At 40.4% G+C, this 12,900-nt stretch overlaps 1 protein-coding gene across 5 annotated transcripts in view; it reads left to right on the top strand.

Moving 5' to 3' along the window:
* The window catches only part of adgrl3.1 (adhesion G protein-coupled receptor L3.1), a 135,033-nt gene that overhangs the window by 80,624 nt on the left and 41,509 nt on the right, over positions 1 to 12,900 (top strand). For all 5 annotated transcript variants that reach the window (XM_072383332.1, XM_072383331.1, XM_072383330.1 and 2 more), the window contains 4 exons: positions 2,499 to 2,909; positions 3,649 to 3,752; positions 5,039 to 5,224; positions 6,662 to 6,700. In XM_072383332.1, the coding sequence (XP_072239433.1) occupies positions 2,499 to 2,909; positions 3,649 to 3,752; positions 5,039 to 5,224; positions 6,662 to 6,700 (740 nt within the window). The remainder of the gene's footprint in view (positions 1 to 2,498; positions 2,910 to 3,648; positions 3,753 to 5,038; positions 5,225 to 6,661; positions 6,701 to 12,900) is intronic.

Below are 12,900 nucleotides of genomic sequence, written 5' to 3'. Positions count from 1 at the left end.
GTTTAAATGCAGGGAGATATGTCAGTCCCCGTGAGTACAACCTAGCCTCCTTCTTTATAAATGTTTCATGAACTTGTTATGTCATGCTCCTGTAGTTCCCTACAGCCTTGAGTGATGCAAGTGATGAATTCATCACACTGCAAGAGAATGAGCTGCAAAAGAGCAAGCAAAGAAGGACAAAATAAAGACACAGGGGAGTACATGAAGAGATGAAAGGTGACGTTGAGAAATTTGGGATTTGATATCGGTTGGATAAAGAATGTATCTGAAAGAACGAAAAAATGGAAAAAAAATGTCAGGAGAAGACAAGAGGAGGGAACAGAGTTAGACATTTAGTGGCAGTGAAGTGCCGTGGCCCCTTGCCTGTGATGCTTGCAGACTTTTGTGCTACCTCACCGGTAAGCTGCCAGCCGCTCTGTTTTCTGGCCTGTACTCAAATGACAGCAGACATCAACCTCAGACACACACATACACACACCATTACTCTTCTATTGTTGTGGCAGGGCCCCTAATGGAGCTTCCCATTTGAGTCCAGATAGGCACACACAGTCTCTGCTTCATGAGTACACACGCTCACACAAACACGGGTAGATTGACAGCTTGTCCCTAGGCTGCGGCTGCCACGCATGATTGATGGCAACATTCCACGGAGGATGCATGAGGTAGGGCAGCAGTGATTCAGGATTTAGAAGCAGCATAGTTTAGATACAGAAACACACAACGTATGGTATGTTGGATGGTTGTCGGTCAAGCAGTCACACAGAAAAATGGAGAGAAGAGCATTACATTTAATTACACTTAAAATCAACAGGAAGGGACATCTGAAGTTCACAGTCAATGAAATGAACACCCACTTTTTCTTACCCCCCACATGCATACTCTACACTCTCGCACCTTCCCATTAACCCCTAAGGAACAAGCATGCAAAAAGACATTTACCAAAACACTCCAGAAAAATACCTCATTATATGCATAACCCAGCGGATGCCTCCGAGAAATCTAATCTCTTCACTTCATTTAGCTCATACTGCTCAGTCTGATGATACCCTAACAGCATGAAGTCCATATACAGTACACCAGAAACTTATATAAGTTATATAATGAGATGTAATGAGGAAATTTATACAATTGCAGCCTCTTTCCAGACAAACATGCAGCCCCACTGGGAGTTGACAACAGTGTAACGCTTCAGTGGCAATGACCACCATGTAGTACATACTGTAGCCTAAGGCACATCATGAAAAAAAAAAAAAGTCCTGGTGCTTTTCACCTTTGCTGAAAATCATGAAATCAATCATTTTCAACATCAGGGTAGACTTTTAAGCTGCCAAAGGCAACTTTATACCTTTTCTGGAAGCAAACTATGACTTTTTTTTAACACCTCTAAGGCTTTCATCTGAAAACAACAACAAACAAACAAAAAAAAAACTCACCACTTGCCCCCATGTGGGTGTTTGCTCACTTTTGAATCTCAGGTCCTATATCAAAGGCCTGGGAGCTTGAGGGTTCCTTGCAGGATCTTAGCTGTTCCTTGGACTGAGCTTCTCTGGACAGATTTCTCTGATGTTGTTCCTGGGATCAGTTGGAGACATATCTGTCCATCTATGATAAAACGCTACCTATATAGCTACCTATCTATATATGTATAAATATATATATATATATATATAAATACATAGATAGATAGATAGATATATGGATGTATGTATGTCTAGCTTTGATACTAATAAGTAATTCTACAGCAAAGGAAGGAAAAACTGTATGATCACAACACATGAATGGAAATTAATTATACCAATACACAGCAGGTAAAAAATACTTGACAAACTTGTGCTTTATTCCTCACTCTCTCCATCTTGACATCCATTCATTCTTTATACCTGTCCCTAAAACAGGGCCATAGTGAATAACTGAGCTGTTTTACAATGAAATATTGACAGTAAAAGACTGTACCATTATGCATTTAAGTGCCTCCCGTGATGTCACAGTGTTATGAATCATACATGACGCCGAAAGAATGTTTTTTCCGCCAAGTTAGGCAGCAAGAACCACTGCTGTGTAACAGTCCCTCGGGAAAGACTGGTAATCTTTCTCAGAGAAGACCAATCACTGGTCTTTTTTAGGACTCAAGTTTTAATTGGAAATTATCCCAATTCTCCCGTTCTGTTAGATTGTTGTTAACAAAATTGTTTAGAAATTATTCCTATGCTGGAAAGGGATGAACAACATTGCTTTAATAAAGGATCTGAGATGTTACTACTGTGACAAGGGATGAAACGGTTACATTTGGAAGTTATCAGAAACATGAGCTACTCGCTGTCACAGCTATTCAGTGCTGCATAAATGCATGCCTGCAGATGTGCTTGTGTTTGCAGTATATTATTTACGCTTGTAAGCGGCTGCTCACAACACTAAAGCTATAATTCGGTTGGGTTTTTCTTTTTGGTTCTTTTTTTTAAATTCTTTCTTTTTCTTCTATGCTTTTTCTCTCTTGCTAGATTACCGTCCACCTCCAATAATCCCACCCACCAGAGGAAGGGGTCCGATGGGTGGGGGAGGTTCTTCCTCTTCGTCAACCAGCCGCGCGACAACAACACGCTCTCCTCCCTACTACACCACCCCGAGGCCTCTCCTCACCACCTCCCCAGGCCAGCGGTACCGAACGACCACCACAGTCCGCCAGCCCATCTTAGTTCCCGCCGGAGGTTCGTCGACTGACAACAATCAGATCCCTGACACTATTAAGAAAGGTGGAGGATCCCCTCCGGTGCAGGTCCCGCCAGCAGTCCCACAGCCCCCTGCCCTGCCTCCCCAAGACTTCTGCAGTCCGAGGCTGACGGCCGACATATCGTGGCCTCGGACACAGCAAGGCCAGATGGCCAAGCAGCCTTGCCCTGTCGGGACCCTGGGTGAGGAAGCTGCATGAGTAGATGGGTAGCATAGAGTTTCATTATCATGACCACTTAGACATGCAAAGTGTTGCATAAAAACCTTTAATCCTTCAAGTGTTAACATCATTGTGGTCTTTCCTCTTCTGCTTCTTTTCTAAATAATTCTTATTCTTATTCTTATTAATTTTATTATTATTATTGTCATGAGTGAAACTACTTTAAAAAAACACAGATTTACACCTCCAGTTATGTTGGATGTGTTTCAAGATTAATTACAACCCCTATCATGACTTTATTGTGCAAAAAAAGGTTATTAAAGCTTTTGTGTGTCTACACACCACAAATAGTATGTGGTTTATAAAATGCATGCATTATCCCTCAACTAACAACCTACTAACCCCAACAGATAAATGCAGATATATCAATATATTTACATTTTAAAAAGGATCAGGAAATGCTGACCTGTGGAGACATTTAAAATGAAAATATCATTAGTTTTCATTTTTATTGGATGAAGAAGAGCACAAGCTGTGTGTAAAATTCCACAACACATCCTCACTGCTCAAATTCCCACCATTTTAATCAAATAGCTTTTGTGATAAAAAAATATATATTTATATATTCTCTCCCATCCTCCAGCTACCATTGTCACACAGGCAGACTCTGCAAACACAAAATGCCAAGCAGCATGAGAGTCTCTGTGTCTCCTGATGAATGTCAACACTGTCTCAGCCTGTTTGCTTTGCTTGTCTTGCAGGCGTGGCTACGTACATGTGCGTGGCCCATTTGGGCTACTGGGATCCCCAAGGCCCTGACCTCAGCAACTGCACGTCACCTTGGGTCAACCACATCATGCAGAAAGTAAGTCTGAACGCTGCTGCTGGCTGTCATAGTGCCCACTGAGCCCCTGGATTAAGAGTGTGTGTTATGGATATAGCCCCAGAGCAGTTTTTCTCACTCGTGAAGAGGCTGAGGCCACAGGGAAAGATTTAGGCCATGTCTCCGTCTTTATTCGTTAACCTTAAGTCATGTTTGAGATCTGGCATAGCTATAGGGAAATGAAAATATCTGATAAGGTCATTTTTTCTCAGTTTGCTGTTATTGTTATTTCAATTCCCCAGTGGACATCATGATAGGCTAATTGGCTAATAGGCTACAAACAGAGAGAGAGAAAAAAAAAAACCTTGCTGCCCTGAGTATGGTGGCCCTGGGGTGAAAAACAGAGCACCAGAGAAAGCAAACAAACAAAAGAAAAGAATAAAAATTAAGAAAAATAAACTTTTCCCAGATTTTTTTTTTCCAACACTGGGAAAGTTGGATTATCGCTAATCTTTCTCTCTCTCGCCTATTTCCAAGTCATAAAGTTTTTGTTTGCCTTTCAAAGAAAGAAACAAAAAGTAAACCAGAGAAATGACAAAACTATTCATAAAACACAGTAGAAAAAAAAACAAGACAAAAGAACAGAAAGCCCAGGAGAAATTTAAAAAAAGATAAAAGACTTTGAATTAAATAGTATTTTTAGAAATTTGCTGTTATCTTAAACAGTTCTTTCTTGTTCTGGTTTGTTCTGTTTTTCAATGTGTGTATTTTGAAGTGTGTGTATTCATTACACACATTTGAAGTTCCATGTTCCATGACTTTTGATAGTTTGCGAATGAGCGTGAAGGCTTTTCGTCTTTCCTTTATGAGGCAAACACTGACCGTTGTGTTGCCAGAGTTGGAATTGTTTCTCTAAAAGAAGTATTTCATGTTTTCAAGATAACATTCACAAGTTACTGAACACACGAAACTCAGTGCTCTTCAGACTGACCCGGTGCAGTCGCAGTTTTTTCTCCTCTTTACACCCCTCACATCACTCACCTTCATTCCTTCCCATTTATTCGTCTCACTCCGTCTGTCCTTTGTCTTTGTCCTTCCTCTGCTGTGCTGTCATTTCTCCATCTGTCATTGCTGTTACTTTCCTTTCACTTGCTGTGTTTCTTTACTTTACACTCAAACTTTTTCCCCTTTCACCAACTTTCCTTTCACTTTTCACCCCAGCTAACTTTTCTTTCTTCTTTTTTTATTTTTTGTTACTGTCATCCATCTCTCTCTGTTACTTTCACTTGTATCTTTCCCCCCTCACTGCCATCCACTTTGGTTTGCAGCTTCGCTCGGGTGAGACGGCAGCAATTGTGGCCAGGGAGCTGGCAGAGCAGACCAAAGGACTACTGCGGCCTGGCGACGTGCCATCCACAGTGCGGGCCATGGCCCAACTGGTCGAGCTGCTGGACGTCCAGCTCAGGAACCTCACTCCTGGGGGCAAGGACAGTGCGGCCCGCAGTCTCACTAAGGTATGGCCCCAGGAAGCTAGAAATTGATGTATAAAGATAGATAGATAGACTTTAGTAATCCTGAGGCGATGAAGATTTAGTTTTTTACAGATACAGTTTGGATAGGCTTGCAACTTACTGTAAATGACAGGAAATAAGGAGAAAGATGGGCAAGGAGGGAAAAGGGCACAGAGGGACTTGGCCAAGTCAACCAAAAGAGGTTGATTTTTGCCTTGGCTCAGGGGGTTTTAAAAGGGTTTTAAAAAAAATATTTGTAAAGAGTTTGATGAAGAAGTAGACAGACAATAACACTGATATGATGAATAACTGCTTTTAGGCATTATTTTATCCCCCTCTGCATGTGACTCCTAGTAATAAGTTTAGCTAAATGTTGTTTGAGATAGATAACCGCTTTTAGACATTGGCAGGGTCAACTCTTTTCAGATCGGGACCAAAACTTAATTTAACTCTGTCTCGGTTATTCTTATTGAAACATACATCACAGGTTTGGGACAGATTTGATGTTATATCTCATTGAGCGTAGGTTTAGCGTAAGTCTTTGAGCTACAGCTAGTAAGATGCTAATGACAATAAGACTTGACTCTCTACTTCAGGATTACTTCAGGGGAAACTCAAAGGATCTCCTTTTAGCACAGAAGTGGAGAGGAAGTTCTGTTCTTTTTTTCAAATAGGCATTCAGTGTGTGAGTTTAATTAAATGGGATTGGCTGACTGACTAACCTGACTCACCTGATTGTTACTCAGGGCCAAGTAGAAGTTCTCTGTAAAAAGAATTTGGAAAAGGGCAGGTGCTTTCAAAAACTACTTAGCAAATAATTGGATTAAGCATTTGTCCATCAACATAAAGAGCAATATTAAATCTAAATGGATCTATCCACTGACTCAGAAACAAGATTTTAAAATTAGCCATGGCTAGATGCTCAATATGCATTTCAAGGTTATTATTTTTTGTATGTGTTGCATTGCTTTTATGTACTGTCCATATCAATTGAACTGGAAATGCAATGAAAATCAACTAAGCTTTATAAATGGAGTCAGCCATAATTATTAAGTGCCCCCCAGGAATTACACAGGAAAGGGTTATTTCTGATTTAAAAAATGTTACATGCAGTGTGCATTTTATTGAGTAATATACTCATTTATTATGCTAATTTTGTTAGAAAAATTAATATAGCCAATCACACATGAGTGCCTTTGTAATTAATGCCATCTGTTTACTTGAAAGTTGATTCAGAGTCAATCGGTAAGTCACTGTGGAAGAGAACGAGGGTAGAAGAGAGTAGAAAAAGGCCGGAAACACAAATACGGTTGAGGGAATTGAAGCAAAGCAAGGGAAATAACAATGTAGTTTGGCCACCAAAGTGAAAGTGAATGCAAAGTGTTTGTGTGTGATTGAGAGGTGTTGCATTGCTAACAGCATAATTGTTTGAATTTCCAGCTTCAGAAGAGAGAAAGGTCCTGCAGATTTTTCACACAGGTATTTCTTCATGGCTTGGTCGATGACTTTGCCACGCCATAGTCCCACGTGTCTTTTTTTCCTTCTTCTTCTTTTTAACATTAAGCATGTAATCTGCCAAGCAAGCTTTTGTGTGTCTGTGTGCGCTATCACACATTTCAATGCTCAACATAGAATTTGAATTCTATGCCGCTGCAGTCGTCTTATGATTTTGCAACCCAACCCTTTGAGAAGCTCGGCCTATTTAGAGATCTGTCCTGGTCCTGATTTACAGTCTGAAACTTTTAGTCTCCTCAAAGGGATTGCTCATTTTCTTTTTCTCTCGACTTTATTTACAACCCCTGTTTTAAAAAAGTTCTGACGCTGTATAAAATGTAAATAAAAATGTAATGCAATGATTTGCACATCACATAATCCAATATTTTATTCACAATAGAACATAGAAAGCAAATCAGTTGTTAAAGGTGAGACATTTTACTGTTTCACTTAAAGATATAAGCAAAAAAGTTGGGACAGGGTCATGTTTACGGGCCATGGTGCCTCAGATGTACACATTTCCAGTTCCAGAGGCAGTAATGCACCCCCGTACCTTCAGAGATGTAGGGTTTAGAACTGATAACAAGCTGAATGGTCCCACTCCTCTTTCATTCTGGAGCATGCGGTGGCCACGAATTCCAAAAGGAATTTCAAATTTCAATTTGTCTGACGACAGACCGACTTTTCACTTGGTCTGTCCATTCTAAATGACCTTTGGCCCAGATCAGACGGCAGGATTTCCCACATCGTGTTAACATACACACACAATAGAGCTTTACCCTGCATTTGTAGACAAATGTGCTTTGTTCATTCCATGATTTCCATGACAGAATCGTGCCTGTTAATAATGCAGTGGTGTCCGACGGCTCAAAAATCATTTTTTGGCCACAGAGATGTTTCCAGACTCTTTTAATCTTTTGACGATTTTATGTACTGTAAATGATGAAATATTCAAAGTGTTTGCAATTTTACATTGACGATTATTATTCTGAAATTGCTCCACAATTTTTTATTTAGACTAGCCTCATCCCAACTTTTGAAACTTTTGAGACTTTTGCTAAAATGATAGAATATCGGTTTATGAGATTTGCAAATCACCGCATTCTGTTTTGAATTGCAGTTTAAACTCCATTCTAACTTTTTTCGGAATTGGGGTTGTATTTCTTTCTTTCTTTCTTTTCTTTTCTTTTATATTCTATTCTTTTTTCATTCAGAAATAAAATGACTGATGGGAGGCCATGATCAATAGAAATAATTGCTCATCTTATGATCAGTTCTGTTTGCAGCATTGCAATCAGGCTGGTCTGGAACCAAATGACTGTTTATCCATCTCTATTCATTGAAATTCATTGAAGTATGATGCGTATGTACAGCTTGATCACAGCCTCGGTGCCTTACAAAATAATACCACTACCAAATAACACCAGAAACAGTACTACCTGTGTTTGTGGCTCAATATTGTTCATTCTTTGTCCTGCTGGCCTGCTTGTATTGATGTTTGTCTGTGTTGACTGCATAGCCTTGCACATCAAAAAGAGGATCTAGCACCATTTGGGCATGTTTCTGATCAGCTAAAATTACTACATTAAAGGACCCTGACATCCTCATTCATGTGCTGTAGATAGGCTGCAGAGATTTCTGTCTGCACCCCCTCAACACACACACACACACACACACACGCGTGCACACACTTGATGGGGTTGCTCTTTTTCTCCTGATGCAGGCTTTTCTCCGCTCTCCCCTGAAAAGTCTTAACGTCAGCACCAGTCAGCAATGTCACATCATAGAACATGGCTTAGGACTATATGCAAGCTGACACACACTCACACCCTCGCATGCATCACAAATATATGAATATATTTTCAACAATGATCTTACGCTGCCACATCGGAACAATCACACCGGCTTTTAGGGGACGACTGCATTCACAGAGCTGGTTAAAGGTTCACATCCAAACTTTCGGCCACACACCTCAGGTACAGCAGGAGGCCTGGACTGATCGATTACATAATTAGCCCTAGTTATGTGAAACAAAATTATAACAACAGTCCTTTACTCTGCCAGATAGAAATGTGCATGATTAGGGATGTGGCGTGGTGCTGCCCTCTCCTCGTTAATTATCTGCAGCTCTAATTGCCAAGTGAAGAGAGTGGGCAGGAGGTTTGGGCTCTTAATAGAGACAAAAAATAATTGAATTCTCTCCCTCCTTTTCTCTCTCCTCCTCACACTTCATCCCTCCTCCTCACTCACTCTCGTTTGGGGAACTGGGGACTCGTTTCATGTCTTCCAAATTGGCAATTTATTCACAATGAAGTTGGTGGTGTTGGAGAGGCTTTGATGCTTTAGGGTGCACTGGTGGAGGGAGGTAGTCTGCCAGGTAGAAGGGGGGAAGAGAAACAGGGATGGGTGGACCAGAAATTAGAGAAATTAATATGAGAGACAGAGAAACAATAATGTGGGCAGAGAGGAGACAGCAATGCTCAATGACAATTTTAATTTGCCCTGTACAGATAGCAGCTTGGAACATGGTATAGTGTGAATTTAAGGGCTGATTTAGCTGCAAACTCATCTGTCAGAGACGACAACACCAAATGACAGATAAGCCTGCCTCTCTGATGGAAACATTTTTAAAACATGCACTTTCTGATAGCTCAGCCAGGCAAGTAAATCCATTCTTTCCTCTACTTTCGCCCCCTTCCCATACTTCTCACATCCCAACTCTGTAATTTTACACATTATTGTGCACGAGTGTACACATACTGTACGTCCATGTGCGTGAGCTTAAGCGTGTGCCCATGTTCCTCTCGCGTAGCTAGGAGTTGTAGACCGGCCCAGCTCGAGTCTGTCTTGCCGTCGCTGTTTACGCTGGATTACCCCAACGCTTCAAAGCATTTCACTTCTGCCCCATTTACTACTCTGTCTGTGTGTATGTGCACACACAAGCGCGCGCCTTCCCCGCAATACGTAGGCTCACTTCGACACACACTTGCTAACTCACACTCTAACACAAACGACACCCTTATCTGTCTCTGCAGAGTCTCTTTCCTCTTTGAAGACCCCTAAAAATAAAAAAAAAATAGAAAAAAAACCTGTCTCTACTTTAGCCCTCAAGTCCTCATACTTGTGCGGATAGAAATGTCACCAATGGCACCAGAGCTTACTGACACTCCAACACACATATGCCCACACAAACACATATATTCCACCTCAGACTTTTGGACGCAGAGATGTCTGGACCTCAAGGAAATCACTCCCCTTCTTCTCCTTACCTATCTCTCTCCTCCACAGGCATAATCTTGGTGCCAGCGAAAGGAATTTCAATGAAAAAGTTACATGGATGTGAAAACCCGAGATAGTTAAAAGTACACTAAGAAGCAGTGGAAAGTTAAATGAGAGAAAAGCAGGGTAATCTAGAACACATCAAAGGGACTGCTCGCGAGCAGCATCAGCAGAGTGAGCGAATGGAAACAAGCGCAACTGCTCTCAAATGTGCCGTGCCGGCAGTACAGAATACCCTCCCCTCTGTCTGTTTCTGTTGCCTCGGTTGCTACTGTACAGCAAGTAGAGCAGAATGATGCACTACAATGCTTCTCCAACCCTCTAGTGCACACCCCCAACTACAGGCACACGGACACACAATGCCAACACACTTAGTAGCGCACACGCATGTTCAGATTGTGCAACTCAACATTCAACATTCACTTAGACCTAAAGCTAGGAGGCCTTACTGGAAACATAACAGAGGAAAGAGAGACCTGCGTGATAATTATGATGAAAATAGTTTTTAAAAAGATATTAAGTTAAATAGTAAAAATCAGTTAGGAATAATTAGAATGATTAAACTTTAAAGCAATTGAATTAACTAAAACGAGATCAGCTGGAAGTGAGAAATTAAAAATGTAAAACTTTGGAACTGCCTTAGGGAAAAATTGGGGTGAGCTTTAGACTGTTCTGCATTGCAGGTGAACAGGGAACAGCAATAAACTAGATATTAAAAGGATGATATCAAAAGAAAGCAGATACGTTTGTAACATATCTTTGCAGGATGTTTAAAAATCAAAAAGAAAAATGTGTTATACAGCTTACATAGTTGAGCATTAAAACAATCACCAGTAAAGGATTTTGCTTTATGATAAACAACATCGAGGCCTTTCAGGTTGTAATGCATGTATACAATCACTGTACTCCTGATCAATTCCATAAGATGTCCATAAGCCAGTGCTCTGGCTGAGGGTTTCTTATTTGAACAACAGAGCACCACTTACAGTGTCAGATAGGGAAGGTCAGACAGTGTGTGTTCTACGTATGATGCTGGGAGAATCAATCCTGACATCTTGTTTTGTGGGGCTTTTTGCATCATCTGGAACCAATGAAACGAAAAGCTAGCGCAAGCTAGTAGAGAAGTTAGTACACGCTTGGGGGAAAAGACCGTAAAAGCGTGGCTGAGCAGGGAGCCGCGGCTTTCAGCCCGCAGCTGAGCTGAGAAAGCTCTAGGAGCTGCTGGTCAGGACAACCCACAGCCTGGCTGAGCGGTATGGGAGCCGGCCGCCGGGCGAGCAGCGTACTTCTAATATTGCAGAAAGCAATAGAATTGCCATTCTGATACTTCCACTTGCATGCATCGTTGCATGATTTAATTCCCTCTTCTTGAGCATCGAGCTTCTTGAGTTTGAACAGTTACTGCTGAAATGAACCACTATTCGAAGTGTTAAACAGAGCATAGCATAAACAAGTTAGAGTAGATAGAACAGAAATTGTCAACAAAAAAAAAGTGTAGAGTCATGTCCCAAGGCAATTTAAGGCCATGGAAGGTTTTTCAGTGGCAAAAACGTAAAATAAATGTTCTGTTTGGACGAACACAGATTACTTTTAAGAGTGTTAAAAACTGTTGGATACTATACAAATACAAAGAATATGAAGGCAAATTCCACACTATTCCACTGTATGATGTGTGTTCCCACACCCTTAGAAGAAATGACAGGTTTATAATCATCATTATTTTTGGTGATAATCATTAATTTAGTTTTGTCTACACTGAGAACTAATTGATGATTAATAAGAGCAGTTTGTAAACTAGTAAAGCATGATTATAAGGATTTAACAACACAATAAACGACATCCGCATGACAATATTAAATTATATAATTACCATAAATTATATCAGAGCAATTATAAGTAGTTTCATGAATTATAATACTATTAAGCCTATTTTTGAAGCAGCGTAGTGATTTGATCAAGGGATATTTTACTGTATAATAGACACACTGCACGGTTGATTAAAAAGTGTTTTGAAAATACATTTATGCAGCCAGCTGCAATTTGACTGGCATCACACGAGCCATACTTCTGTGTGTGAAGTCAGGCTAATAAAGCAATGCTAACATCACAAGCAAAATTCCCTGAAAAGACCTGAAAATGACCTGAAAGGTCATCCTCATCTTACCTGGATATCGATATTACCCATGATCAAAGGTGGGACTGTACTTGTTTAACCAAACAGTTTACACATGGCTTTATAAACTCCACGGGTCTCTGTGTCGTCTGGTATTTATCATTAATCAGCTATGGCCAGGGTAGGAAGAGTGAAGTTTAGGTCAATTGAATTTGCTTCCTTCATAAATCATGCTGGATTTTGATTTTTTTTTTTTCTTCTTCAGGTAAGTTTCGAAACTAAACGCGAGCCAGTAACAGGAGTCACAAATATTTCTTGCGAGAGCCCAGGATTTGCTCCCCTTCAGGTTAAAAAGTTCCGTGATGACTTCCTATCATAAGACAGAAAGCTAAAAGTCTCTCATTGGTTTCACCATTTGTGTTTCCTACTAGAAAAATACAATTAAAATTTAAAAAAGTTAAAGTTTTTCTTGAAAGGACATTGGAGCTTGTAGCCTGCTGTCTATTGAAAGGATGCCGGTGGAAACAAGTTTGACGGTGTACATTTGCGTATTAGGTGCTTCACAAGAAGTAGATTAATTAGTTTTTGTTTACATGTGGTCCTCCCAAACTCATCTAATATGCATCCCTACTAATTAGCTGCTAGTGCTAAAAGAGGACATAATATCATCATATTAGCTTGTTGGCGAAGCATCAGCTTTTTATGTGTGTTATTCTGTAACTACATGTGGATATCATACCCCCAAAATAAACAGGATTAGTTGTAATTCCAAAGGACAGCTGCATGTTTTGTA

Source organism: Leuresthes tenuis, unplaced genomic scaffold, assembly GCF_036924035.1.
Source record: "Leuresthes tenuis unplaced genomic scaffold, fLeuTen1.0.hap1 SCAF_4, whole genome shotgun sequence".
Taxonomy (NCBI): domain Eukaryota; kingdom Metazoa; phylum Chordata; class Actinopteri; order Atheriniformes; family Atherinopsidae; genus Leuresthes; species Leuresthes tenuis.
The sequence above is the reverse complement of the archived record's forward strand: the minus strand, read 5'-3'. Positions and strand labels throughout refer to the sequence as shown.